Source organism: Echinococcus granulosus (assembly GCF_000524195.1).
Source record: "Echinococcus granulosus chromosome Unknown EG_S00031, whole genome shotgun sequence".
NCBI lineage: Eukaryota > Metazoa > Platyhelminthes > Cestoda > Cyclophyllidea > Taeniidae > Echinococcus > Echinococcus granulosus.
Window position 1 is genome coordinate 199,279 of NW_020170411.1, and position 23,884 is coordinate 223,162.

At 40.2% G+C, this 23,884-nt stretch overlaps 3 protein-coding genes across 3 annotated transcripts in view; 1 reads left to right on the forward strand and 2 right to left on the reverse strand. All coding sequences in view use genetic code 11, as the record gives it.

Moving 5' to 3' along the window:
* EGR_04734 (Multiple PDZ domain protein) overlaps positions 1-9,162 on the forward strand; it is a gene marked incomplete at both ends in the record, with an annotated part of 34,876 nt that extends 25,714 nt beyond the window's left edge. The window contains 7 exons of the mRNA XM_024493983.1: positions 880-987; positions 2,119-2,368; positions 3,376-3,845; positions 4,874-5,368; positions 5,657-5,773; positions 8,831-8,922; positions 9,006-9,162. Coding sequence (XP_024351548.1) covers positions 880-987; positions 2,119-2,368; positions 3,376-3,845; positions 4,874-5,368; positions 5,657-5,773; positions 8,831-8,922; positions 9,006-9,162 — 1,689 coding nt within the window. The remainder of the gene's footprint in view (positions 1-879; positions 988-2,118; positions 2,369-3,375; positions 3,846-4,873; positions 5,369-5,656; positions 5,774-8,830; positions 8,923-9,005) is intronic.
* A 2,677-nt stretch (positions 9,163-11,839) lies between these two features.
* On the reverse strand, positions 11,840-14,402 carry EGR_04735 (Protein SYS1; the record flags this gene model as incomplete). Its single annotated transcript, XM_024493984.1, has 2 exons — positions 11,840-11,947; positions 13,938-14,402. 2 exons carry the CDS (start codon positions 14,400-14,402, stop codon positions 11,840-11,842), a joined length of 573 nt encoding a protein of 190 aa, XP_024351549.1.
* Positions 14,403-14,696: 294 nt separating this feature from the next.
* EGR_04736 (Ubiquinone biosynthesis protein COQ9) lies at positions 14,697-23,884 on the reverse strand (the record flags this gene model as incomplete). The annotated part of the gene is made up of 8 exons (XM_024493985.1): positions 14,697-14,952; positions 15,193-15,263; positions 15,860-15,913; positions 19,389-19,538; positions 21,510-21,744; positions 22,948-23,320; positions 23,649-23,782; positions 23,856-23,884. The coding sequence occupies 8 exons, from the start codon at positions 23,882-23,884 to the stop codon at positions 14,697-14,699; spliced, it is 1,302 nt and encodes a 433-aa protein (XP_024351550.1).

Sequence of the window (23,884 nt, forward strand, 5' to 3'; positions counted from 1 at the left end):
TAATGCATATGGCACATTCCCATGTATTATTCTTTTGACATGCAAAACGAGTTAGAAATCCCGTAAGATGAGTTATTTTGAATAACTTCTACGTCCTCGTATGATTTAAGTGATTATGAAAAACTCGCCACTTTACGACTCCCTATTAAAGGAATCTCCGCAAGAGTTTGGTCAGACTTCATTTTAGCAGCTATCCTAACTTTATTTCGTCTCTGTAGTAAAAATAAGAGAAAGAAGTCGAATAAAGCTAAGCATGGGTAGCTTACCTTCGTTGTAATATGAATAATTTACTAGTGCCTGCAGCATCAGCAGTACCTCTTAATTCATTCACTTCCCAACTATAGATTTATTGCCATGAGTCTGTCCTTATGTGGGAATGAATTTGAATTTTCTCCATTACCTTGCCATAATTGTACCTTTTAATGCTTTTCCGGCACACTTTTATATTCCCAACCTCATTTGCGTTGTTGGTTTTATTCGAAAGAATGAATAAATTCCTCTTAGATATTGAGATTGTCCTAATTATGAGAGGTCACATGAGGAAGGCAAATTTACTAATGGCATTACGTTTCTCAAACAAGTTTCGTTTTTTCGCGAAAACCACAGCTTTGAGTCATCTGAACGACTGATGTGAAAAATGAGTTGGAATAGTAGCATTTATCAAATCGTCAACATTTGACGCGATGGCGTTTGCATTATAACCAAAGATGTCTTTCAATAATTGTCTTAGATTGGACCCCATCTACAAGGGTAAAAAACTTGGATGATGTGCTCACAAACACACTTCAAGCAAATTTGTAAGAGTATTTTAAACAGCAGTCTAAGTAGAAACTTATAAAAACGTGGTTATTGCACAATTTTGTGCAAATTTGTTTGCAGGATGGAACACTGAGGGCTGGCGATCGGATCCTCCGTGTGGACTGGCATGACGCCTTACATGCAAGCTACGACTCCGTCCTGGAATGGCTGAGATCCGCTCGGCATCAGGTGGGTCGCTCACACCAACCCGATCTTAACATCATCCATCCCGAAATGCTATTCAGCAGGGAATCTGTTGCCGCATTGATACAACACACCCGAATAAATCCGTCCGAAGTTCTGTCTCTCATCAAGATACTACCCCACCTCTATAAAGGAAGACAATTTTGGGAAATTTCAAGTTCCAAATGAACGCATACCTAATTTTGTAAAGCTAATTAATCTGTTCGTCGATGCCATTACTGTAAAATTCGGCGCCAGATGGGCAGTAAAATTTGAAAGAACAGTTGTGTGTTTGTCTATACTATATTCTCTTGCAAAAAGAGCGTAAGTCGTATTTTTGGATATCCAGAAATGGCTTGTAAACCTTGCGTAAGATCGGCGTTTGAGTCATTTGACTCCTTGCGTTTTTAGCTATCTCACTTGGCTTATCTACTTGACGAGTTAGCGTGTGATAATTTCACTAAACCACTTTGCTCCACTGCCCTTGTGAAAGTAAGGTACTGCAAGAACTATCGTTTGTCCGATTGCTCGTGCAAGGGTAATCCAAGTTTGGGAATGTTAACCCTCAGAAAAAATCATGCCATCCTACATAGAGTAACATCAGGTACTTAAATCACGTCCCATACTTTATTTCATGAGAATTTCTGCATTTTATCCAAAGAGCAATGACGTTTCTTTTAGAAAATTCCTGAAATCGAAAGGAAAGAGCGTAAAAAGTTTTGCTCTGTGTCTGGCAAAATGAAACAAGACTCGACGATGACATTTCGTATTAATGTAATTGCTACGTTATATTTCTCTGCTCGATGATTTTTAAAAATGCATCAAGTTAAGGATAAACTGGAAAACTCTGTTCCATGCATTATGCTCTTCATTAAGAGAACACCTTCAGCCTAAATACAAAATAGCATTTATCTTCTAACTTATCTCAATGCAAAGTTTTATTAAATTTTCACGAAAATTAGTAAAATCGCCACCTTGGTCTCGGCAGATATATTTTGCCTTAAATTTTTCTGCAATTTCGAAGCCTGAGGAATTGAAATGGGATAAATTTTTAAGTCCTTACCTCTCTCTCAGCGCAAAAGATGATTGGAAAGAAACAATAACTGCCATCTCAGCTCTTAACATTTGCTCATGCAGGTTCGGATAGTGGTGTCACGAGTCCGTCTTTTTACGGGAGAGAATCGGCCTTTGGAGGAAGAGGAGCCATATAAAATGGGCTTTCGAAAACGCCTCTCTGCACCTCTCATCTCCTCCCTCATTCACGCCTTCATGCACTCCTCCGCTTCGTCAGCCTCTTCAAAAAAATCCTCCCTTCAATTCGCCTCTATGGCGGATACTATCGCCTCATCCAAGGGGGGAATGGGCCTCAGCGAGTCCAAGCACAAGGGTACGTGCCTCCGTGCCTCGATAAACTGAAATTCTTGAAAAATGTGTATTGAAGCTTCTCTTTACTCTTCTATTGCGATTGGCAAGAAAGTGAAACCCGAGTATCTTCCTCAGGCATTTTAGACCACCCATTTTGTATGCTGATAAAATTCCAGGATAAATATTTATTTCGCAAAGTGGTAGGGCAATTTACGGGTTGTACGTTGATCTGCAGTGGAATCTAGCCCAGTTGAAGGGTTAGCGGAGCCATTTTGCTTATACCTTGTTTATTCCGGCGATTACTTACTCCCGTTCAAATTGTATCATATCGGTAAAGGGTCCGGCAATCCTTCAAACCAAGATGCTTTCTATAAATCAGTCTTTTGTTTCATTGTTTATGGAATGTATGAGTTTGTCTCATGCATTAAAGTTAATTTCATGTAAGTTTATCACTATGATTGGATAATTTTGAGGAAATAAGCAATCCTCTATTCCTTTGGTAATTATTGGAGCACTAAGCCTTGTAGCATATTTAATGATTATTGTTATTACAAATTATAACAATGCACTGAAAGAGGCAGTTGTGCATGAGTCAAGTTAGTGTAGTGGTACAAATGAGGCCAAATGATTTCAGTACAACACTCGGAAAGATGACAGACGCGTCAATGCTTTCACAGCAGCTTTTAGCGCAGAATCACATTTAAATATGCATTTAGACTTGATACCTTCATTTCCAAACTTTAACAATACAAATGTAAATTCGGGATTTAAAAGGTACTAACTATTTCAAAAACAATCACCGGAATTACTTGTTTTTGAATGTCAAGCCTGATTTGATACATAGCTTTTTTTGTTTTTAGTAAAATAAAAAAGTTAGGCAGGCTTTTGTCAAATAAAAACTTGCCATACCTTCCCTTAGGAAGGGTAGCTATTTGAGATCAAATTTATGATGCAAAAGGAGTTCCCTTAGTTGTGGGGTTGGGACGTGTCGTCCACCGATTCCGCATGCTATACTTAATTTGACAATAGGATTACGCCAGCCAACGGTTTCGGAGACTTTTGACCTTCTCTCACCAAACATCGGAGTCTCGAGTGAGGCGCGCCGCGCCTCCTGTCCGGATGCGGTCATCCCCGGTTTCGCAAAGCGTCTGGCAGCCAAAAATTTCCTCGGAGTGGTGCCAATGTCCAGTCTCACCCAACTTGCTGGTCCGCCCATTCCTGTTCTGCCCCTTGGAGTCGTCAGTGCTTGTGACGAGGGCAGCGGAGGTAGCAGTAGAACCAGCGAGGCGGCACTACGAGGGCGCTACGATACGGTGCTTGAGCGGTTCGCTGCAGCCTACCGTAGCCCCCATAACCGCAGGAACGGTGGCGGTCGCGATGAGGCCGAGTCGGCGACCACACGGCCCATCTTGCCAGGCCAAAAGACCCTCATTTGCATCCCCAAAAATCCTTCCCTTAGTCTTGGTATCTCCCTTATCGGTGGTAGTGAAACCTCTCTCGTAAGATCACATTCCTTTTCCCTGGTTATGCATAGATCACTTAGCGTGAAGTAAATATTTAGGAACCCCATGGGCACTAATATAAAGATTTGGGTTCATGATTCTCACCTTCTTCCACTCGAAGTGAAGATTTAGAGAATTCGAATGTTACTTTTATTGTTAACTTAAATGTCAGCTCAAAAAAATCAAAACAACCGAATGACTTTTACTGCCAACAGCCCTTCATAGGTTTTAACAAGATTTCACCATATCTACACGCCATCCCTATCAAATTTTAATCCTAAAATGTGTGTTGATTACGGAATGCCCAGATGGGCGAGATCAGTTCCACCTATTTGGACGCAAAAAATGTCATACATGAAAATATTTGCGTTTTATTATCTCAGCCGTAACTCGAGGTGAAGGTAGATCAAGATGGTTCTGTTCTTTCACATGATTTATCAATGTCTTATAAGAAGACAATAAATTAAACTGAAACGAGAGTTAAAACAGAAATAAGTGAAATGCCAACCAATGCCCTCCGCAATTACTTATTTCCTCACTAGTTACTACACACACATTTTTTTCGTTTAACAAAAGTTTATGTAGGCGGCTCTGATTAATGACTTATCTCACTAGACCGACTTTTGGGGCGCCATGTCCTTTTGCGTCCAATTCACTTAAAGTTCCTTCTAGATACTGCCATTTGAATTGACACTTTAGCAGTAATGGTTATGGCCAATTTTAATACATTATAATCAGCTTACGGTCGGAGTTAATTCTGTGTTCACTTGGCCAAACCGAAAGCAAATTAAGACGCTAATTAATGTGGGTTAAAGTATGTACCCCGTTAAATGGAAGAAGAAGAAGGGCGAACTAGAACTGTTAATATCTTTAAATTCTCCCAGATCCATGACTATCATATTAATACAAACAGTCTGTCACCTAGAATGATGGGAGAGATGGGGAAGTAGTGGTTAATATTATGTACAAAAATGGCTATTAATACTCAAGGCACTAAAATATTTTATGTTCCTTCCCGATGATAGGGCGTCCTTCAAGTACACGAAATCTTCTCTGAGGGAGCCGTTGCATTAGACGGACGACTGAAACCGGGCGATCGACTACTGGCGGTAAACAACGAGTCACTCTCCAACCTGCCCTATGCAGTGGCAGTGTCGACAATCGTTGCGGCCTTCTCGGGTCAAACACCACTACAGAGCGAACTGAACCTCTCCAGTGTAGTGGCGGCCACCTCCCCCAGCCACTGCGCCAACGACAGTGGCTTCATCACTCTAGTAGTAGAGAGACCAGGCGCGGGAGTGCAGACAAAGTGGTACGACCAGGAGGTTACTGCAGTTCTCCTCAAAAAGCCCGGTCGTGGCCTCGGCCTTTGCATTGTAGAGCGCTCCGGACCCACACTTGTTACGGCTAACGGCGTCTCCTTTTCCTCTTCCACCACCTCTACCACCCCGCCAACGACACCTCTGAATGCTAACCAGCAACCTGCGGTGGGAACTGAGAGATCGGGTCTGGGTGTAATTGTATGCGACTTAGTGAGTACATCTTAATTTAGAGTTAACTCTTTTAAAGACATAGAACGCACGTAATAATTAATAAAAAATGTGATACTTCTGCTTGTAAAACTTTATTTTGAACATTTAGAGCATTAACAGAGATGAATCTGATTCGTAATGCCCAGTGCATTCACACTTTACGTGTCAACACTAGCGAAATGAGATCTGCTTCATATTAAAGTACTCAAAGTAAAGTCAGCTTCAAAGTAATGTCCGCATTGGCTGCTTTTATTTAACAACCCCGTTTTGTTTTAGATAAAAGGTAGTGCAGCACAAATGGATGGACGAATAATGATTGGAGACCAAATTCTGGCCATCAATGACATTGACGTGGAAAACAGCTCTCAAGAAGAGGTTGCTACGTTGCTAGTGGTTAGTGACTTTGATATTTGTCAAATTCTTCAAATAAATTGAAAGAAGATGTCTAGGTACATATGTTAGTCACTGTAGCTCAGCTTGTCATTAAAAACAGTGACGAGTACTGCTGAATAGAAGAGGGTAAATCCAAATCTTCGCTCTAAGTTAAAAATATGGTTTAACAATATAAATAACGTTTAAATAAATTGTTGTGAACAATTTCGCGACTGACATTGCATTGACAGTAGTCACCATTTATCAATTGTTGTTTGGAAATAACCTAAAACCACTAGGTTTATCGCATTTACTGGACATACTTTGGCACCTTTGATCTTTAAACATGATTTTCCTACCAGCCGATGCTGTTTTGAAGGAAGGCGGCATTTTGTACTAAGCCCCACATTAACAAACAGGCGAACCCTGTTTTTGTTTATCACTGGACTCAACATTCTATGGCTCCATTGATGAACGACAGTTTCCACATTTTGATAAATTGCATTGTGGATCTTAATATCACTACCTCGTTACAAAAATCCAAATACAATCTTAAAGCGAAGTGTTGGTAAGTTATAGTTTTTGGAATACGATTAAAAGCAGTAATCACAGTCTACTTATACAATGTGACAATTATTTATCATATATTCAAGGCATGACCATTGGCTGGAATGTTTGCCCCTTGGTCTGGTAAGCAAGTTTCCTGTCGCCCTTTTTATTGTTAATCTCGTGGCTATCAAAAAAGGAAAATGCGTGGTACAGTTTCCACGATTCTCATAAATAGAGTGGAGAAGGGACGTCACATTTAAGTGGCCTTAAGAGTGCCTGGGGTCCTGATAGGGTTTCTGCGCAGTTAGTAGAAAGGGTAGAGAAAACACTGTAACACTATAACCCCACAAATCTTACCATATAAAATTGGTTTGTCTTCCCCAAACAAAAGCGAAACGAACCTCTGCGGACCTTGCGTAGTTAGACCGCATGCTTGTAATTTACTGAGACACTTCACACTGGTCAATGCTGCAACTCTGGCTTTATTTAACATTGCTTTTAAAATTTATAAAATTTTGTCGTACTAAAAATGATTTTGCTCTAGCTCACCCGTTTATGATACTTTGGCTGTGGGAATTAGCTGTAGAGATTTCGGGAGACAATTTCAACAAAATCGGGGAATGGTTTTGACCCTATTTATATTTAATTTGATTTTAATTAATCACTAATGCAGTGTACTTTTAATAATCCATATTTTAACTGATTTAAATGGCATGAAAGACTACATCATTCAACTATTGATAACATTAATGGTTATTTATGAAATCACTACCTGTCGATTAAAAGTGCGTTCTTGTGCAAAATTTTAGTCATAGCAGATTTGTTTCGCAAAAACTAAATGAAATTTTGTTTTTGCTAATATTATAACCTTAAGCAGCACATATGATTGTTTCATAAACCCAAAATAATCATAGATACTACCACCAACATCAAAAGGTCCATCAACACGAACGACAAGACTCCTGCTGTTGGTATTAATTTCCCCGGGCTGTGCAAATTAATTAGGCCTGCTCTGTTGACCGTACGCAAGGCTACTTTTACGCAGAGGCTACCGCAACCCTCTTTCGTGACTCTACCAGTGCCGCTTATGCTTTGCCTCGTAAATCATCAACTGAAAGCGCGATCCCTCCAACAGTCAGCAGTATTACATTTCGGACACATGTATGCGCCACCATGTCAATGTCAACTGCTACATTATTATATAGAGTTGATTAACTTGCAAAAGCTCTCTAAGTTCAGTTTTACCTAGAATATTGCTGCACAAGAGTATCCTACAACTTCATCGTTGCGCAGACTAGATGCCTTTATTTGTGAACTAGTTTTATATTGAGTAGTAGAAGAAAATATCATTAAATCCTAAAAATCAAGTATCTCAGTACATGGATTTGGCACTTTGAATAGCTTTATCATGTTATACGCCAGTCTATTAGCCCTGCTACGACGCGATTTGCCCGGTTGATCGCCCAGACAGGTGTAAGCGCTGATCTCGACACTTCATTTCCCCATCCACTTATCCACTTTTTTCATTTGCACTAGCGCTGAAAACCTGTCCATTCTCTAGGGGCCTTTGAATCACTAAATTGGGATCAAATGGAATCATTTAGGGGATTGTACCAATAAATTACCTCACTAAACTTCATCAAATCTGCTAAACACGTCGACTGAGTGGGCCCACTGGCATTTAGGTTTGCGTGGGGATAGGCATTTGGAGACTAAAATTAGATTTCATTAGACGGTAGATGAACCGTCAAATGCTTTAATTTTTAATATACTCAAAAATTAACATGTAGCATGAACAAATTGGAGAAAATAAAACGAACGTTGAATATTATGTATGATTGCTTTTAATAAATTTTCGTCATTGTCATTATTTTGTCATTAAAGTCAAGAGTATATTTGTGACATCACTGTGCTTAGCATCTATTTTGACGGCTCCCTAAAACACGTCTGAAATGTGTTTAGTTGAAAGATAAATTAATTCAAACCATTCACACCAACTGCCTGTGATTAATCAGGACAATTACCACGTAGTTATTTCTTGGCAGTGTAACGATCTGCACTAAATGCCACTTTTGGATAATAAAAGCTCGACCATTTGTGCTCATTGGGAGTCCACGTAATGTCTTGTAGCAATGAAAAAAAACGTTTTAACTCAAAAATACAAAAATAAGTTTAACCTAAGACCGGCATTTTACAGTCAGTGCTACTTTTCAATCACAATGTGGGTTTGTATTAATTTCATCTATTTACAGAGGATTAAGCAGACACTCAGAGTAGAAAGCATCAAAAACGTCACATCAATTTCTCACACAAAAGTGTAGCAAAACACCCTAAAAGTCCACGTCTCCTAAAGGGGATCAAAGCAGCATGGTGGCCGGGTGCGCTCTGCCAAGTAAATTGCTTTTGCAACTGCCATAAAATAAACTAACGAAGAGTGAGGGAAATTCCTGATGATCACTTTCCTTAAAATGAGCAAACTTTAAAACATAAATAAATATCCTTAATGGCCCATCTTTCTTCAATGCCTAGACTGCGCAGGGGACGGTGTCGCTAAGGCTGGGTCGGCTGAAGAACCAACCGATTCCAATCAATTCTGTCACCGCAGCATTTAGCGCCGAACAGTAAACATCCAGGCGGAATCCGCCAAATGGTAAGTTTACTCTAACGTTTTCCGTGGTATTTAACTTTATGCGTGTGTGCTGAGACGTCTGCCTACCTCCAAGCCTCTTATCGTGGAGCCAGCCAAGCCGTTTCACTTGCAGTCGGATGAGGGAGATGATAGTCCCCTTATTTTCACTCGATCTCGCTTCGTTTACAGTGGTGGCTATGTGAAAGGAGAGTCGTCATTTGGTCCGATCTGACTATTGCCATTGTGAAGCCAGACAGATGTGATTCCCACCTTCCTAATGCTTTATTATTTAAAATAATTATTGCCGCAGACAATAATCCGTTTTGAAACCTTCATAGTCTTGTTGCAAATTGTAGCTTTTACCATCTTATTATCCCCAAGGTTACTAAATCCACTTAAAAATAAAACTCTATTTGTGGATCTGATAGTGATTGTAAATTATTATAGCTCCTACAAAGGGAAGATGTAAAAAAAGATCCACCTTTTTCTAAGATTTAGTGAAAAAATCTGACTTTCAGATGACTTTATGTGATTGGAAGAAAGAAGACGACCAATAACACTACCTTTTTTCCTCTTAGAATTGAAGAGGCAGAAATACTTCTCTCCACCCGGAAGTTATCCAAGCCTCATCCCCTCCTGCACGTAAACAAGCTTCCTACGGGTTTCTTTCACATATCCACACACAAAAGCGCATCCTTGAGAACTGAACATAAAATTAGACATTCCGTAGTTTTAAAGAAAGGAACAAAAGACCAGTCTGGCTGCTGGAGCTTATGTGACTTACTCCCCTCCCTTTCATATTTTCACAAGGCTTTTGACAATCACCGTCAGAGATTATTTTGGCTGTAAATTGCCGTATCAATGGGACCATGATTACAAATGTATACCTACAATTGCATACGAAAAAATTTTGGAAAAATGTGACGAACAAATTACTGCCTTTTAATAATAAAATTAGCATCGCTTGGTGCCAAAAATTATTTCGGGTTTTACATCGCACTTTCTTAGCCTTAAAGGATTCGGGATTCGTCGTTGCAGCTTTGTAAAAGACATGAATAGGTATTTCGAGGTCTCTTTGTAGCGCAATGCCTTTAGCAGAGATGGTTTGAGTAGTTATGGCATAAGAGTGGATAGTTCAGGTCGATTTAATCACTTCAAATAGGGAAGTCCGTACGGTGTGTGACGAAAATAATTTTACCAGCATAAATCCAAACCGTCTTACCAGCTTGAAGTCTGAGTTCAATTGGTGTTACCCCATCATTGAATAATTTCAATTGTTTTTCATTACAATTTTGTGCACCCGATTAAATCGTTATTTTGCGTTTTACTCCAGCCACAAATTATCCTTAATCTGCCAGCTAGACTCCTTTCAGCGGTGTGCACAACCTTAATTTGTCCTGAATAGCCCAGTCCAGCCTAAAGGCGTCTTTTTGTGCAAACAGCGCCGCATAATTAATGCTTGATTGGAGGAATGATTGGTCGTCAGGCCACAAAGCGACGCCTTTCTAACATTAAACTTGTTTATGGGGTAAATTCATCCTGCGATATAACGCCTTCATGACACTGTGACCTCCTGACAGGGCATCTAGAATTTACTTTGTTACAAGTTAAAATAATCCTTTCTGTACATCACACTTTTTGCAAACCAATATTCTCTTTTTGTGTTTGGGTTTATCTTGCACTATTAGTTGACTAGCACGTGTCACACACTGTCTCTTCTCTTCTCATGAAGCAGGCACTGGGGAATAAAATTTATGGTTTTATTGCCATCACCCCTACTGACACCTGTTGATTCCACTGGGAGGAGTCACGTGGTCAAAGTATACAAATGCTAAGCCACTAGCACTAATCCCGGCTCACTCCGCCAATGCGACGTCCCACAAACCCACAAGGGATCAAACGGTGCTCCGAGCAGTTATAAATTTCCAGACACGTTGGTGTGATCGTCGCGATACGCTTGACTTCTTATTCAGAAGGATACACGGATGGCAATGCATACTCAATGCCAGTTACTCATTGGACATTGACAGGACAGTTTTGCTTGTTACTCGCTATTAGTGATTATAAATTCGTCTTTTTAAAATACCCCCTTTATCTTGCTTTTTGATCATGACGTATTTTCAGAAGTTTAGTAACTATGTTAAAAAGCACCCTTTTTAAGTGTGAACATATGATTTATAAATTAAAATAATTTTGGTACAATTTCATTCTATTTTGGAATTCAGATCTATCGAGAAACTGATTATTGTGCAATACCACATCAAATAACAAAATGCTAGTGAAATCGAGATGGAATAGTTAGCATATTTTGACGTTCAGCAAAGGGGGATGGAAGATAATGGCATGAGTACAGCAAGGCAGCCCCACGCGCCCAACATATGTTAGTGTCTCTTTAAAGTTGCCTTTTTGATGTGAGGAAGTGTATGACCAACTGGCTGAACTCTTTTTATCTCTTCGATCATCCTGCATGAGTTACACAGTGCATTTTCCCGGAGGTAGATTAGCATTTAAATAAGACTTGATTTGATTATCAACAGCAACCAACCGTCTTTGCAGTTTGCGGTATTTTTACACTTGTAAAAGCGGTCTTTTTCTCAGTTTAAAACATTCATTTGGGCAGAAAATAAATGGAATTTGGAAATAAGCAAGTCTGACTAGTGCTTGGTCAATGACTAGTCATTCCTCAACATCGCCTACTTGGACAACAGAAGAAGAGGATGGACACTAGATCAGACATGGTAATCTCGCCTCGAACTTGAATACTACTTCTAATTGTGCATGGTTATTCCTTTTCCTGCACTGTTTTCACAGAATTTTGTGAAAATTGAATGAATTTTTCTTAATGACTGAATGTTAGTTTAAGTTGCTATTTTAAACAGATAATAAAATCTTGCAACTTGGAAAGGCATTTAAGGGAGGGAAATTCTGTGATCGTGAGCAATTTTATCATTATACCCTAATACTGGTCGCTCGGAGAGAACACGTTCGGCCATTAATGTATAGTAAACAGAACTTATCTAATATAATGTAGAATTACACTTTATCCTATTACTAAAATAAGCCATCTACTTATCCTTACCGCCTAAATCCACCTATCCACTTCAGTACAAAAAATCCAATGAAGTTCTGGGCCTTCTTACGTACATGTAAGCATAAAATAAGGCAAATATCATCGCATGCAAATTCGTTGAGACAGTAATTTGCTCCCACAGGAAATATTCAAACTAAAATGTAATAACTCGACTAAGCCCAGGTGTTTTTATGACCGACTTACACTTCTGGTCACGTGTGGGTTATCCGCAGGCACATAATAGATTTCAGAGTAAAAAAAGGAATAACATTTGGAATGTACCACGAGAAGGGGGTCAGTAAGTTGAGTGCGATTGAGCTTTTACACACTTCAAATTTTTCTAACTAAATGTCGAGGAGATGTGTGCAATCAATTGGAAATGTCATTAGTCCAACATGGATGAGGCAGCAAAAGCCAATTTGAGCTCCAAAGGAAGGAATCAGTGAGGCGCCACTTCATACACTCGGTTATTACAATCGTTTTCCTCTTCCACAGTTTTAAACATTATTCGTGCGTGCCTATTTGAGCTACTTGTCTAATATAAGCGCATGTCCTTGATAACGTGAGGATCTACTATGTTGTAACATGTAATAATTACGAACATTTTTTCCAGACAAAATATGGCAATATTAAGGAGGGATAAAACACAGCGAAGCCTATTGTAAGGCCATTAATTTATCGCACGGAAGAGAGGAATCGAAAGCATTAACACTAGATTTTCAGTAACTCCAAACCAGTCATAAACCCATTTGAGAGATGTGAACTAATTATCTAGCCAACGACCAATTCTGCAAGTATTCATACATTTAATCCACTTACGATTAACAGGAAGTAAAGTACCGCAGTTCTCTTATTCAAGTGACATGATGTGCTTCTAAAAAGGTCCGCAAAACAGTCAATCCCCATACCAGACCTTCCGTCCTATGCCTTTTATAAAGATAACCTGATTAATCCAGGAAATCCGCCTTCTTCCAGACAGAGATTTCTAGCTACTAGAAAAACTATGATTGCTAGAAATGCTCGGACTTATGTATGACGTGGATGATGTTATCAGTTGTAAATTCACTTTTGAAAAACAAATTACCACTTTTTGAATATTTTCAAAAGCCGGAGAATAAAAGCACAAAAATCCCGGACATATGCACGCCTCTCACAGACATCAACAATGGCACTTTTTGGTAAATTTGCTTCAAGGAAAACTGCAGTAATTCAGCAAGCAAGGGCATCCCCCTCCATCCCGGAGTACGAAATACAGACCAAATGCAATTTTGGCAGCCCAAAACCATTCCAATCAAATTCAGTCCTCTTTCCTTCTCATTCAACATTCCTAAGGGTGGCCACGTCGTCTTTTTTGCCACTTAATACTCTTTCAAACACAAAACCTTCCCCCAGTGAAGACCAAGGCGCAGTTTTGTTAATGAATCATCATTTGGTGTTAATAGGGTGAAACCACGAGCAATCACCAACGCAAAGAAGACCAGAATCGCCACAACTTGGTACTCCCCACACCCAGTGGAAGCTCAAAAAACGCGGTAAAACCACGTCGTGGACACCAACTGATGATTCATCCCAAGTTCTACGCGAAGAACTGGTTTTAATTAATCCAAAACTGACTTCAATTTTCGCACTGCACATTGTCAAAACTTTGCCTCCATGTGCATGAAATAGACGCGCGTGCCCCGAGTTCACAATCACCCAAATGACTAAGCAAATCCTATGCGACTTCCACACAGAGAGGAATACTTTCTCGATATGCGGCCTCTACCTTTAACTAATAGTAGGTTCAAAAACGACAGAGAAGAATATTTGAAGCACTCATTATTAATGTACACAGAATGTGGTCAAAGGAATATGTACGAGCTCTGTAAAAAAGAAAGACAAAGACACTGGAAGAGGGAGGAGAGAAATCATGGGACGCTGGCGAAAGCGAATCATACCACACTAGTAGCGGCCCCACCCAGAGGAATGGCCTTCATTTCGGTTCGCATGCAGAGAAATTCGCCCATGAGGGTCATGAGGACTACAGAAACGGCAACAGTGAGCCACCAGGCCACGGAGACTGGAAAGGAGGCAGTGTAGAGGGCACAAAAGATGAAATGCCAGAAATAAAGGGTGCAAGTGAAGTCGAGGCAGAGTTTGGTGCGTCGCACCAACCGCCACAGCCCGAGAGCGCAGAGACCGGCGGAGAGGAGGAACACAGAGATGAGACAACGTCCTTGCAGATCTCGAAAACGCAACTCGCTGTCGTCTAAGAGGAGACGCAAGCTCGTGTGCCACTGCGAGATCGGACTCACCAGGGCGCACAGCGCACCCGTGGTGCCGTAGAAGAGACACTGCATGAACACAATCTGACCTGCCAGTAGGAAGGGGTCCCACTCACTGCTGCGGAATTTCTGTGCCATCCAAATTACTCTGCAAAAAAGAGGAGTGTGAAACAATAACAACCAAATAAGTGTAGAAGTCTTCGTTCGTTCCTTATCTACAAACAAACAATGCCAAACAAAATGGTGCTTCCAAGATATTTGGATTGCTCACACTTCTGACTGAACATCACTTCATTTGAGCATAGACAGAAAATGATTGGATCACCTTGACGCTACCAGTGACATTTTATCATAGACAAGCAAAAGCATAAACGGTGTGACAGGAAGTCCACAAATTTAGTAATATCAAATGAAAACAACTATGACCACGGGTCACATCTTACACAGGCGCAAAACCGCAGCACACTTTTCGGCCCTCGATAGTAAAGGACTAATTTCCCAATCCAACTGCGTTAAGTAGGCGCGGTGTAAATAAATTTCTCTTACACACCAAACATGCAGAAAAAAGGCAGAGTTTTGGACAGATTTATTCACACACTCGACTCCTAGTAGTGCAGCAAAGTCGGGGATGGGTTGGTGGGAAACGAATCTAACAGCCTCTACAATTCCAACCCAAGATGTTCGAGGTCTAAAGGAAGGGAAAAATTAATATCAAATAAGAAAAAGAAATTACACCTCTAAACTTCATAATATAATGCACACATAGCAGTTCGTCCCAAACCTCTGTAACATATCAACGTTTTTCAAGCCTAAAACTTCACTAGGACGCCAAAATTTTCTGCTACCCTAAGTTACTAACCGGGATAATATTGACTACAAGCAAACAACAATTCCAAAAGGCTTTCAGCAACACCTGATAGAAATCTACGAGTGCTTGTCTATACTCCTGTTGTTCCATTGATGTTGGGGCATGCCTTCTGCTGTTATACTGTTGTAATACTGGAAAACAACAAAAAAGACTAAAAAACATTTTGGAGAATTTCTATTATTGCGATATCGTTACAGAATCCAAGAGCAGAGCATTTCAGTACTCCAACCAACAGTGATCTCATCATTGGATGTTATGAAACTCAACGCCACGGTTTGGTGGTTATAAAGCTTCCATTACAGTGGGAAAAGTATTATCTCAATCCGTGAATTCAAAACCCGGACTGTAGTATATTACGCGCGATACTTTCTCGTCAAGTTATTAAAATAAATACACGCAGCTGTTTTAATAAATTCACGCCAGAATGTTTACAACATTTCTTTATATTTTTACAAAAAAATCCACCAGGAGGACACTGGCGACATTCTGAGTTCAAATTGATCTAGTCACATCCTAACCAATCCGACTCTATAGCGTGACATCGCTAAAAGGCGAAGTGAAACCAAGGTGAACGGTAAGCCGATGTGCGAAACTTCCCCTTTTCAAAAAATCTTATGATGAAAGAAGGTATACAGAGTGAAGCATGTAGGTGACTCATTGTGCAGTCAAATATAAAAAAGGACGTTTTTTTTCCCATGATAACACCTCAACAAAAAAGGCAACTTACGACGTGACCAGCAGCGAAGAATCCCTCACGCAACATGCTGGCAATACCTTTAAGCTGCAAAAGAAGACCAAAAAGTCAGCAGGTATGTAGATAAAATACTAGACCGCTGACAGAAAGGTGAAAGGTCAGTAAATTCCGGTGCAACAGCACTAGCAACAGTAACTTTTGCGGCTACCCTAACAATAGTGAGATCCAATGGATTATTAGGGAAGCTCACATAGTTGCTATAGCATCCCGCCCCGGCGGTTTAAGCAAACAAACAAGGTAACAGATTTGCATTAGTCCAAATGCCGCTTATTCCAATGAGTTCAGATGCACAGCCTTTTCTCCAGAGATCTACAAGGCCACGGCAGCGCAAAATTGAAGTGAACCCGAGTTACTTGGAAAAAGGTATTGGTAACATGCAAATATCCTCGAGAGACCCCATCAATTTTGTCTTCACGGAATTTGTTTTTACGATAAGGCCTAATTAAAATTGCGTGAATATGCTAATTAAACTGCCCCGATGTGATGTTACAGGATGGCCCACATTAGGTCTCTGACACTGGAATACGTCTAATTTGTCGCCTTTTGGTAAGAAAAGACTGACCTCATCAATAAGTCTGGAACCCTCAATGGTCCAAAGCAGTTTTCCATTTATGTGGATGCCCTCTTTTGGAAAGACTATAAGCAACCACCTTAAATTGGTAATAAAGGACTGTCTTCAATCAACAATCGCTCTCTTCTAACCACGAATTTAATTGAAAAAAGATATGCAAGTGGAATCGCGAATGCGAATCACCTGATCCTAAATACATTGCAGACACGGATATCAGAAGTGAACAAACAAAAATTAATAAAACTACACGCCGTAACCAATGCTTCTACTTCATACCGAGTGGAAGCCCAATGATAAAGTGCAAAGGCGTTCAAAAGCTCAATCTACTTAATCAAATGTAGGCTATCTCGTGGCCTTGGAATTAGCACAAGACTTTTGCAGATAGAATAAAGCTAAGAAAAAGGCTAAAAGACCCACATAAACCGTAACAGCGCCACGCAAAGAAAGGTAATTCTGCCGAAAAAGGAAAAAAAATCGAAGATCCAGTGGAAGAGGCGACATTTGGCGGTTTATCCATTTCACGCAGGGAGATGAATTGTTCGGCAGAGAGTAATAAATGCTGATGAGCTTCAAAATTGGACGATCATCAGCTTTCATCGTGATTTAGATCGTAAGAGGCTAACATCGAAGGAGAGTCAATAAAACCACGTAAGTGTTGGTAAAATGGGCCTAAATGAGCATTTAACCTCTCCAACTCATGCGAAGGCAAAAGTGACAATTAACCCCAGCCCTGTGACGAATAATAATCTCTGGCCTCTTCCAGTGCAGTAGCAAAACATTAAAAACAAAAGAAGACTACAGTGAGCAGCTTAAATTGCGTTTTCTCTTAAAGTCTCTCAAATTGAAACCTTTTTTTTTTGTATTTGAGTGGAACGACTTCCTACTTCTGTTGAATTGGAAGCAACGAATGTAGAGGCCATTTCCTTGCGTCAAACTCCACAAAAATACACAAGAAGTACTATTACCGAATTTCAAATTTATGAAAATTATACTCGTTATAAAAATGTTGGACAAAGTAGCACCAGCAGCCAATATGAAATCTTAATGAGTGGAGCAATATAAGATAGTAAATTAATATTAACTAAAATTGATTCATCTGGAATTACTCGCATACTACAAACAAAACATGACAATTATTTTACCAAGGATACTTCACATGACGACTCTTCGATCTGCAAGATTCAATCCCTTGCGCACACACACACACACACACCAGCGATCGCACTTCCTTTGGAAAGCAGACAGGTTGCGGTTGGGAAGACAAAACATAACCCGCTTCTTTGCATGAAACTATATAACTACGCACAGGGGCAATGATAGAGTCATTGTAGTGCGAGGAAATTAAGCGTTTTGGACATTTTTTCAAAATCGCGGACGGATGTAAATGTTGCTGGTAGAACGGTGACTTAACGACTTCTTAAAAGACGACTATCAGACACTACGCCTAACGCACAGGGGGCAACAAAAACCACAAATAAGAACTACGACGTAAATCGAGACCATGGAGAAACCACAATGCATTCGGGTATCGGTTCTACATAATTGCCAGATGTCACGAGGGCTCCCACGTAGTATCAATAAATGTTATCTCATAAGGGGAAAGTTCTGTGACAATAAAACATCAGCCCTAACAATTCAAAATTAGTCGTCTGCATTGTGATACCGTGTGCTTCACCACAGTGTGGTCCTCGCCCTACGTAACCGAAATATTAATAAACGGCAATTCATCGTACTGAATTATCACACCAAAATTTGCAAACAAATGTGATATCCATGTTACAAAACCGTTAACAACCCTTTGGAATATACCATTTGCACATAGCAACTTATGATAATACCACCCAAACCGACTGGCACGAAACCGGGACGCTACAACCACAAAACAGGTCCAAGTGTCAACTAGAATGAGCTTCCCAAACAGACGGGCGGCAATTCACTTGTTTGAGGCGACAGAGGGGAGAGAGAAGGCCTTCCAGCAGCAAATAATCACCCAATGTTACTGAACGAGCCACCCCACCTATTTGTACGGCAATGATACGGCCAGATGGAAGAGACTACGCCTATAAGCAAATGTCATAACTGCCGTTTCACGGGAAACAACTTGTGCAAACCAAAATTCGTCTTGATCCTTTCCCCACATTAACTGTACTCAGTATGACCATCGACAAAAAACTGCAAGATGAGACATGATCAAACATCCAAAAGTGACAACACTCCCGGTCTCAAGTGGTCAGCCGTAACAATCAGATGAATAAACCCGTATTAGAGAATAGTAGGTGGAAAAATCTGCATGCCTTAAAACAGTCGGTTCGAACCACTTTCACTCTCAAACAGTTAAAGGAAGAACAAAAAAGAGGTCAAAGCAAGTTCTACTTATTTTAGCATAACGACGAAGTATTCATGACCCTCCAGTTTTAAATCATTCGTTGGAACTATGCGTAAAATATTTTATTATGCTGATGTAAAGTATCCAAACGAATTTGGCAGAATGCAGATCAAAGTCAAACAACACGTTAACCCTGAAGCACCACTTGAATAGTAACAAGAGAATTCTATCTTAGAGATATGAGAATAATAGTCTAAAATATTCCAAGGAAAGATCAATTTTACAACAATGATTAAAACATATATCGGTTCCTGCAGATGGGTTATATTTATCCCCATTTATGAGGATGTCTATAATACCATAATTCCTCGGCGCCTGTCTACGGCATTACGCTGACTGCAGAGGCGTGAAGGAGTAAAAAATTGAAATTTCGAAAAAGTGACGTAACACCACACGGGAAAACGATGAATGCTTTGAAAGTCACAGGCACGCCTTGCGCGAAACCATTACATTATTAAAATACTTAAACTACAGTATTGAGGCATTTCTTTCAAACGCGTCCACATGGTATGGACGACAGCGGTGGTAATCGGTAAAAAACGCACCTTGGCTTCCTTCATAGCCCGAAGGTCGGCTATTCGACGATCGAGGAATTCCCAGGTCGCCTTGTGGTCGGGTGATGTGTCTTGTATGTAGAACAGTTCGGTCAGTTTGTACACGTACGCCAAACCTAGACGCTTTGCGTACCAATTTATCTGAAAACAGGTGAAAATAAAGTTGTTGAAGGATGTCAAATTGATTCAAGTGTTCTGATACGTAAGATAACACTTTCTCGACATCTGAACCTCCTTTGTAAGTTCACGGTAGACGCAAATCCAACCAACAAAACTAAACAAACTGTTAATCAGACTTCATTGTCTCATCTTGCCTTTTACACGTTGATAATAATGTGCATTCAAGCTACTCAACAAAAATACACAGACTTTAAGTGTGTAACATCGGTGCAGAATGACCCATAAATCATCTGCGAAATCAAATGATCGCCCCAAAAAAACATTACTACAACTGCGCAGATGAGGATTGTACAAAAGCCGCCACTACCGTTGACACTTAGGTCCTACTTGCTAATTAAAATGTCGAAATGTGAGGAGGCAGTGATCCCATTACTGATCATCAGATGAAAATGACGGCACTAAGGATCCAGCTGCATCCAAATATCACATCAGCAATACAGTTAAACCAACACTATTATCAAAATTTTTTAAAGAAGTTGTAAAGCCACAAATTGCACGAAAAAGGCATGTTCCAAAAACCTACAATCAACCCCTTGTCAATTAGCAATTACGAACGCGGCCTTACACAATTTTTAGTCCTCCAGATGACCCCCTTCAAAGGATTAGTATAAGAGTGGTCTTTGCATGTTGCTAAGTGGGAATAAAAAGAGAAAGCTTGGGAAGAAATAGCACATTAGCTTAATTCATTGAAAACCTTTCAAAAGAGGTGGTTAATTTAAGCAGTTAAAATTATCTATGTTATAAAGCCTCAGTTTAGATTCTTCTAAGCATAGGTACTGATCAGTAACAACGAAGAAACAATAATCAGAGATTGGATAACCAACTTCTGGCTAAATATTGCGTCATACTTTCCGGGAAAAAAGGAAAAAAACAATGTTGATGTAGTTCCGTTGCGCAATCAAGAGCACATAAATAAGACTATTCTATGCGGTGGGTTAGAAATGCGCAGCATCCGTAAGCCCCCAACGCGTAAATTCAACTCATAAACACATAGATGGACAGAAGAAAGGAGACCCTATGAACTTTCCTACACAGCCTCTGTTCTTTATGGCAATCACCGGCATGCGTCTGGTGGAAGGGAATGACGATTAGACGGTGAAGACTATGGGAGACGTTGAGGAAACTGAGAGCATCCACTTGGAAAAAGTTAACAGCCTTTTAGAGCACTTCGTCGCTCTCGTATACATTGAGGAGACCAAAACCGAGTTCTTCAGATTTCCTTTACAAGTAAAGCTTCTCCCTAATCCATTTAATCATTCAGTAGTGAACTTTTGTTCAATTATGCTTTATTCAAGAGAAAATGTGCTACCACCAAAACCTACATTCATACTCAGATTGCAGTAGACCCAAATAAGCATTGGTTTTAAGTCCCAAGCAATTAAAGCAAAATAAAGGTGCTTACAACAAGTTGCATTTTAGACAGCTCGATTGGTTAAGTTTTTTTATTAGTTGAAGATGCCACAATACACTAAGGACGTCATAGGATTCCCAACGAAATGATACATCGCAAAGACTAATTCCATCAAGTAGGTGAAAAAAGTACAGTGATTTGACTTTACCCAGAAGTACGTGAAAGACTTTAGTAAGTTGGAAAGCAAGAATCACATGGTTTAATGCAAAGTGGGGATGGGCCTACAGGAGGCTTTTTGTAACATTGAAACAGCTGCGATACACCACTGGTCTGTGCCATACTAATTAAACTAATAAGAAGTAATTATGGTGGAGTTTGCCATTACAAACTTACTTGAAAATTGACATTTCTTGTTAGCATGAAAAAAAAGTTACGCTAACAATTAGGCCCATTCTAAGAATATTATAGCAAACGTTTGAACAACAATGACTCTAATGATTTGATGCTAGCATTCACACATGCACAAAACAAAGATAGGGCAGCCCAGCAGCGCCGTAGATGTCGAAGCATGGTAAAATTACGCGATGACTCACGTCAACGGACCTATCACCAGCTTGTGCCCAAATTTCGTCAACGAGTTGCGCCTCGAGACCGATAGCAGCGGGTATATTCTGCGGTAGGGCTAAAAGGCCCATCGCCTGTCCCCATTGTGGGTACACTTCATTGTTGGTTTGAAGCCGGTACTCGATGGCGCGGCGCAAAAACGCGTCCGTCTCCTGCTTCGTTTTAAACGGAGGAGGTGCCTCAAACCCAAAGCTACAATTTAAGTATGCTACTTAAATTATTTTAGTAAAAAATTTTATTCAGATCTGAGAACTTGTGGCATAACCCGAGGGGCCGAGCTTATTGTGGACCTGGAGTTAACAGACTGACGGATAAAGCTTGATGTGGACAACGAAATAAATGCATTTTTTTTACCAATTTAATGAAGCGCATCGAACCCCTTCAAATACAGCAATATTTCTGCAGAACATTGGGATTATCGCATCCAGCATGATATTATTTGGATTCTAATTAGCATATTTTGAAGATGAAAAAAACTTAAAAGGAGACGACGTTATCAAGCCGTTTTGAAGGCTGGATGGAAGTACGATCGGTAGTTATGTGACACAGTTGGAATAGACCAGCGCGTCGGATGTAAAAATAATCACATCGAAGCTCGTCGCTAGTCAGATGGCGCAAAGCCACATTAATTACAATCAGCATGAAAACGGAGACGTTATCAATCTTGGAAAAATGGAACACGAATGACCTTAAACTAAAATATAATGATAGAGTACTCGATGCTCCGATTACGTACGAAATAAATAGAAGACAAGAGTCAAGTTCGCCAGTTTTAAAATTACCACAGCTGAATTTCAAGTTTGTGTAGTTTTCGATTAAATGAAAAAAGAATCTGAAAGAAAAATCGAAATTTGGAAATAGAAAGATCAGTTTCAAGGGTCATAAAGTAAGCACCAAAGGGAGGTAATAACAACTAACCGAAATCTCGCCAGTAGGTAATGGCAAAAAAAACACTTTCAGTTAGACGCGAGCTGCAAGTGTCGTGAATCGCATCAAAATAAGGTATAAGTCGACCCTTGCAATCTTCTCTAAACAACCACTTCAACCACAATAATGTGAATCCATCTCATAAATAACGAGTTGCTTAAAAATCATACATTAAGGTTGATCCAACGAATAATCGCTTAATGAGATCTGAGGGAGCCCGAACACAGTTCACCAAGCCGGAATAGTTACCTCGAATGGCACAGGTCTTGTACACAAATTTCGTCAGGTTTTTCACGAAAATGTCATGAGACCAGACAGGTGAAATTGGAATAAATGGAAACTTTAATATGGAAAAACGTTAAAGAATGATTTAGGCATATCCTTGGGCATTAAACAAAGTGCATTTTCAGCAAGTCAGAAGGGCTAAAAGGGATGACGCTTTTGAAAATATGGCTGCTGCTCACGTACCTGTTGGGCTTGGCAATGATGTATTCCTTGCCATCAGCAACCTCCTCCTTGCGCCACTTGGCGAGCACATCGGCAAGATGGTGGTTGCGAGACTCGTAGAAGTATAACACGAGATCGATGGGGCCTCGGGGCATAGCAATAGAATGAAGACCGGGGGGCAGGCCAAGTTCCATGCAGGCGACTTCGAGGGAGTCGCGCGACCATCCAAGGGTGGGTACGTGCGCCACCGCGCCCTCCAGTGCACGCTCGCACATCTTCTCTAACGAGTCCGTCCTCATGCCCTCCGAGAAGTTCCCACTGTCGGAATCACTTTCTCCCGCTCCCGCTGCGTACGTCATTCCCTCCGTCGAGTCTGTTGTGGTACTAACGCCAACTAAGAAACAACGAACATCTGCAACAGGGATCGTATGCACAGCAAAATGAGGAGCTTATAGTCGACCAATATAAACAAACCCACATAAAGGGTAGAAACCAAGAAAAACCAAAAAAAGGATTTCAAACGCCACTTATTAATCAATGTGGCCTACTGCGGAATATGAGAATTAAATTATTTTCTAGTTTGTCTAACTCAGATTTTGACGGACACTTTGTTGCGAATAGTGAGAAAATTAGCACGAAGTGGATTTAACTCAATTAAGCGAATATAACCCAAGGAATAAGTTGAATAACATTCACTAGATAATACATAGACACAGACGTACCTGATCTGTAGATGGGAAGTCCCTTTGATGTCTTGGGGCTGATGTGAGAGCAATTATTTGTAAGAGCTTCGATTTGAGGTGCCGTAAGAATACTGCGACGACAAATGGCTAGAGTGCCGAACCAATGGATAGAGCTAACGGTAGATGGTACAGTATACTGTGAACCCTCTCATAGTAAAAACAAAAAGCACGCACCAATTAACTTACTGTTTAAAATTAGTCCATGACCTGATCAT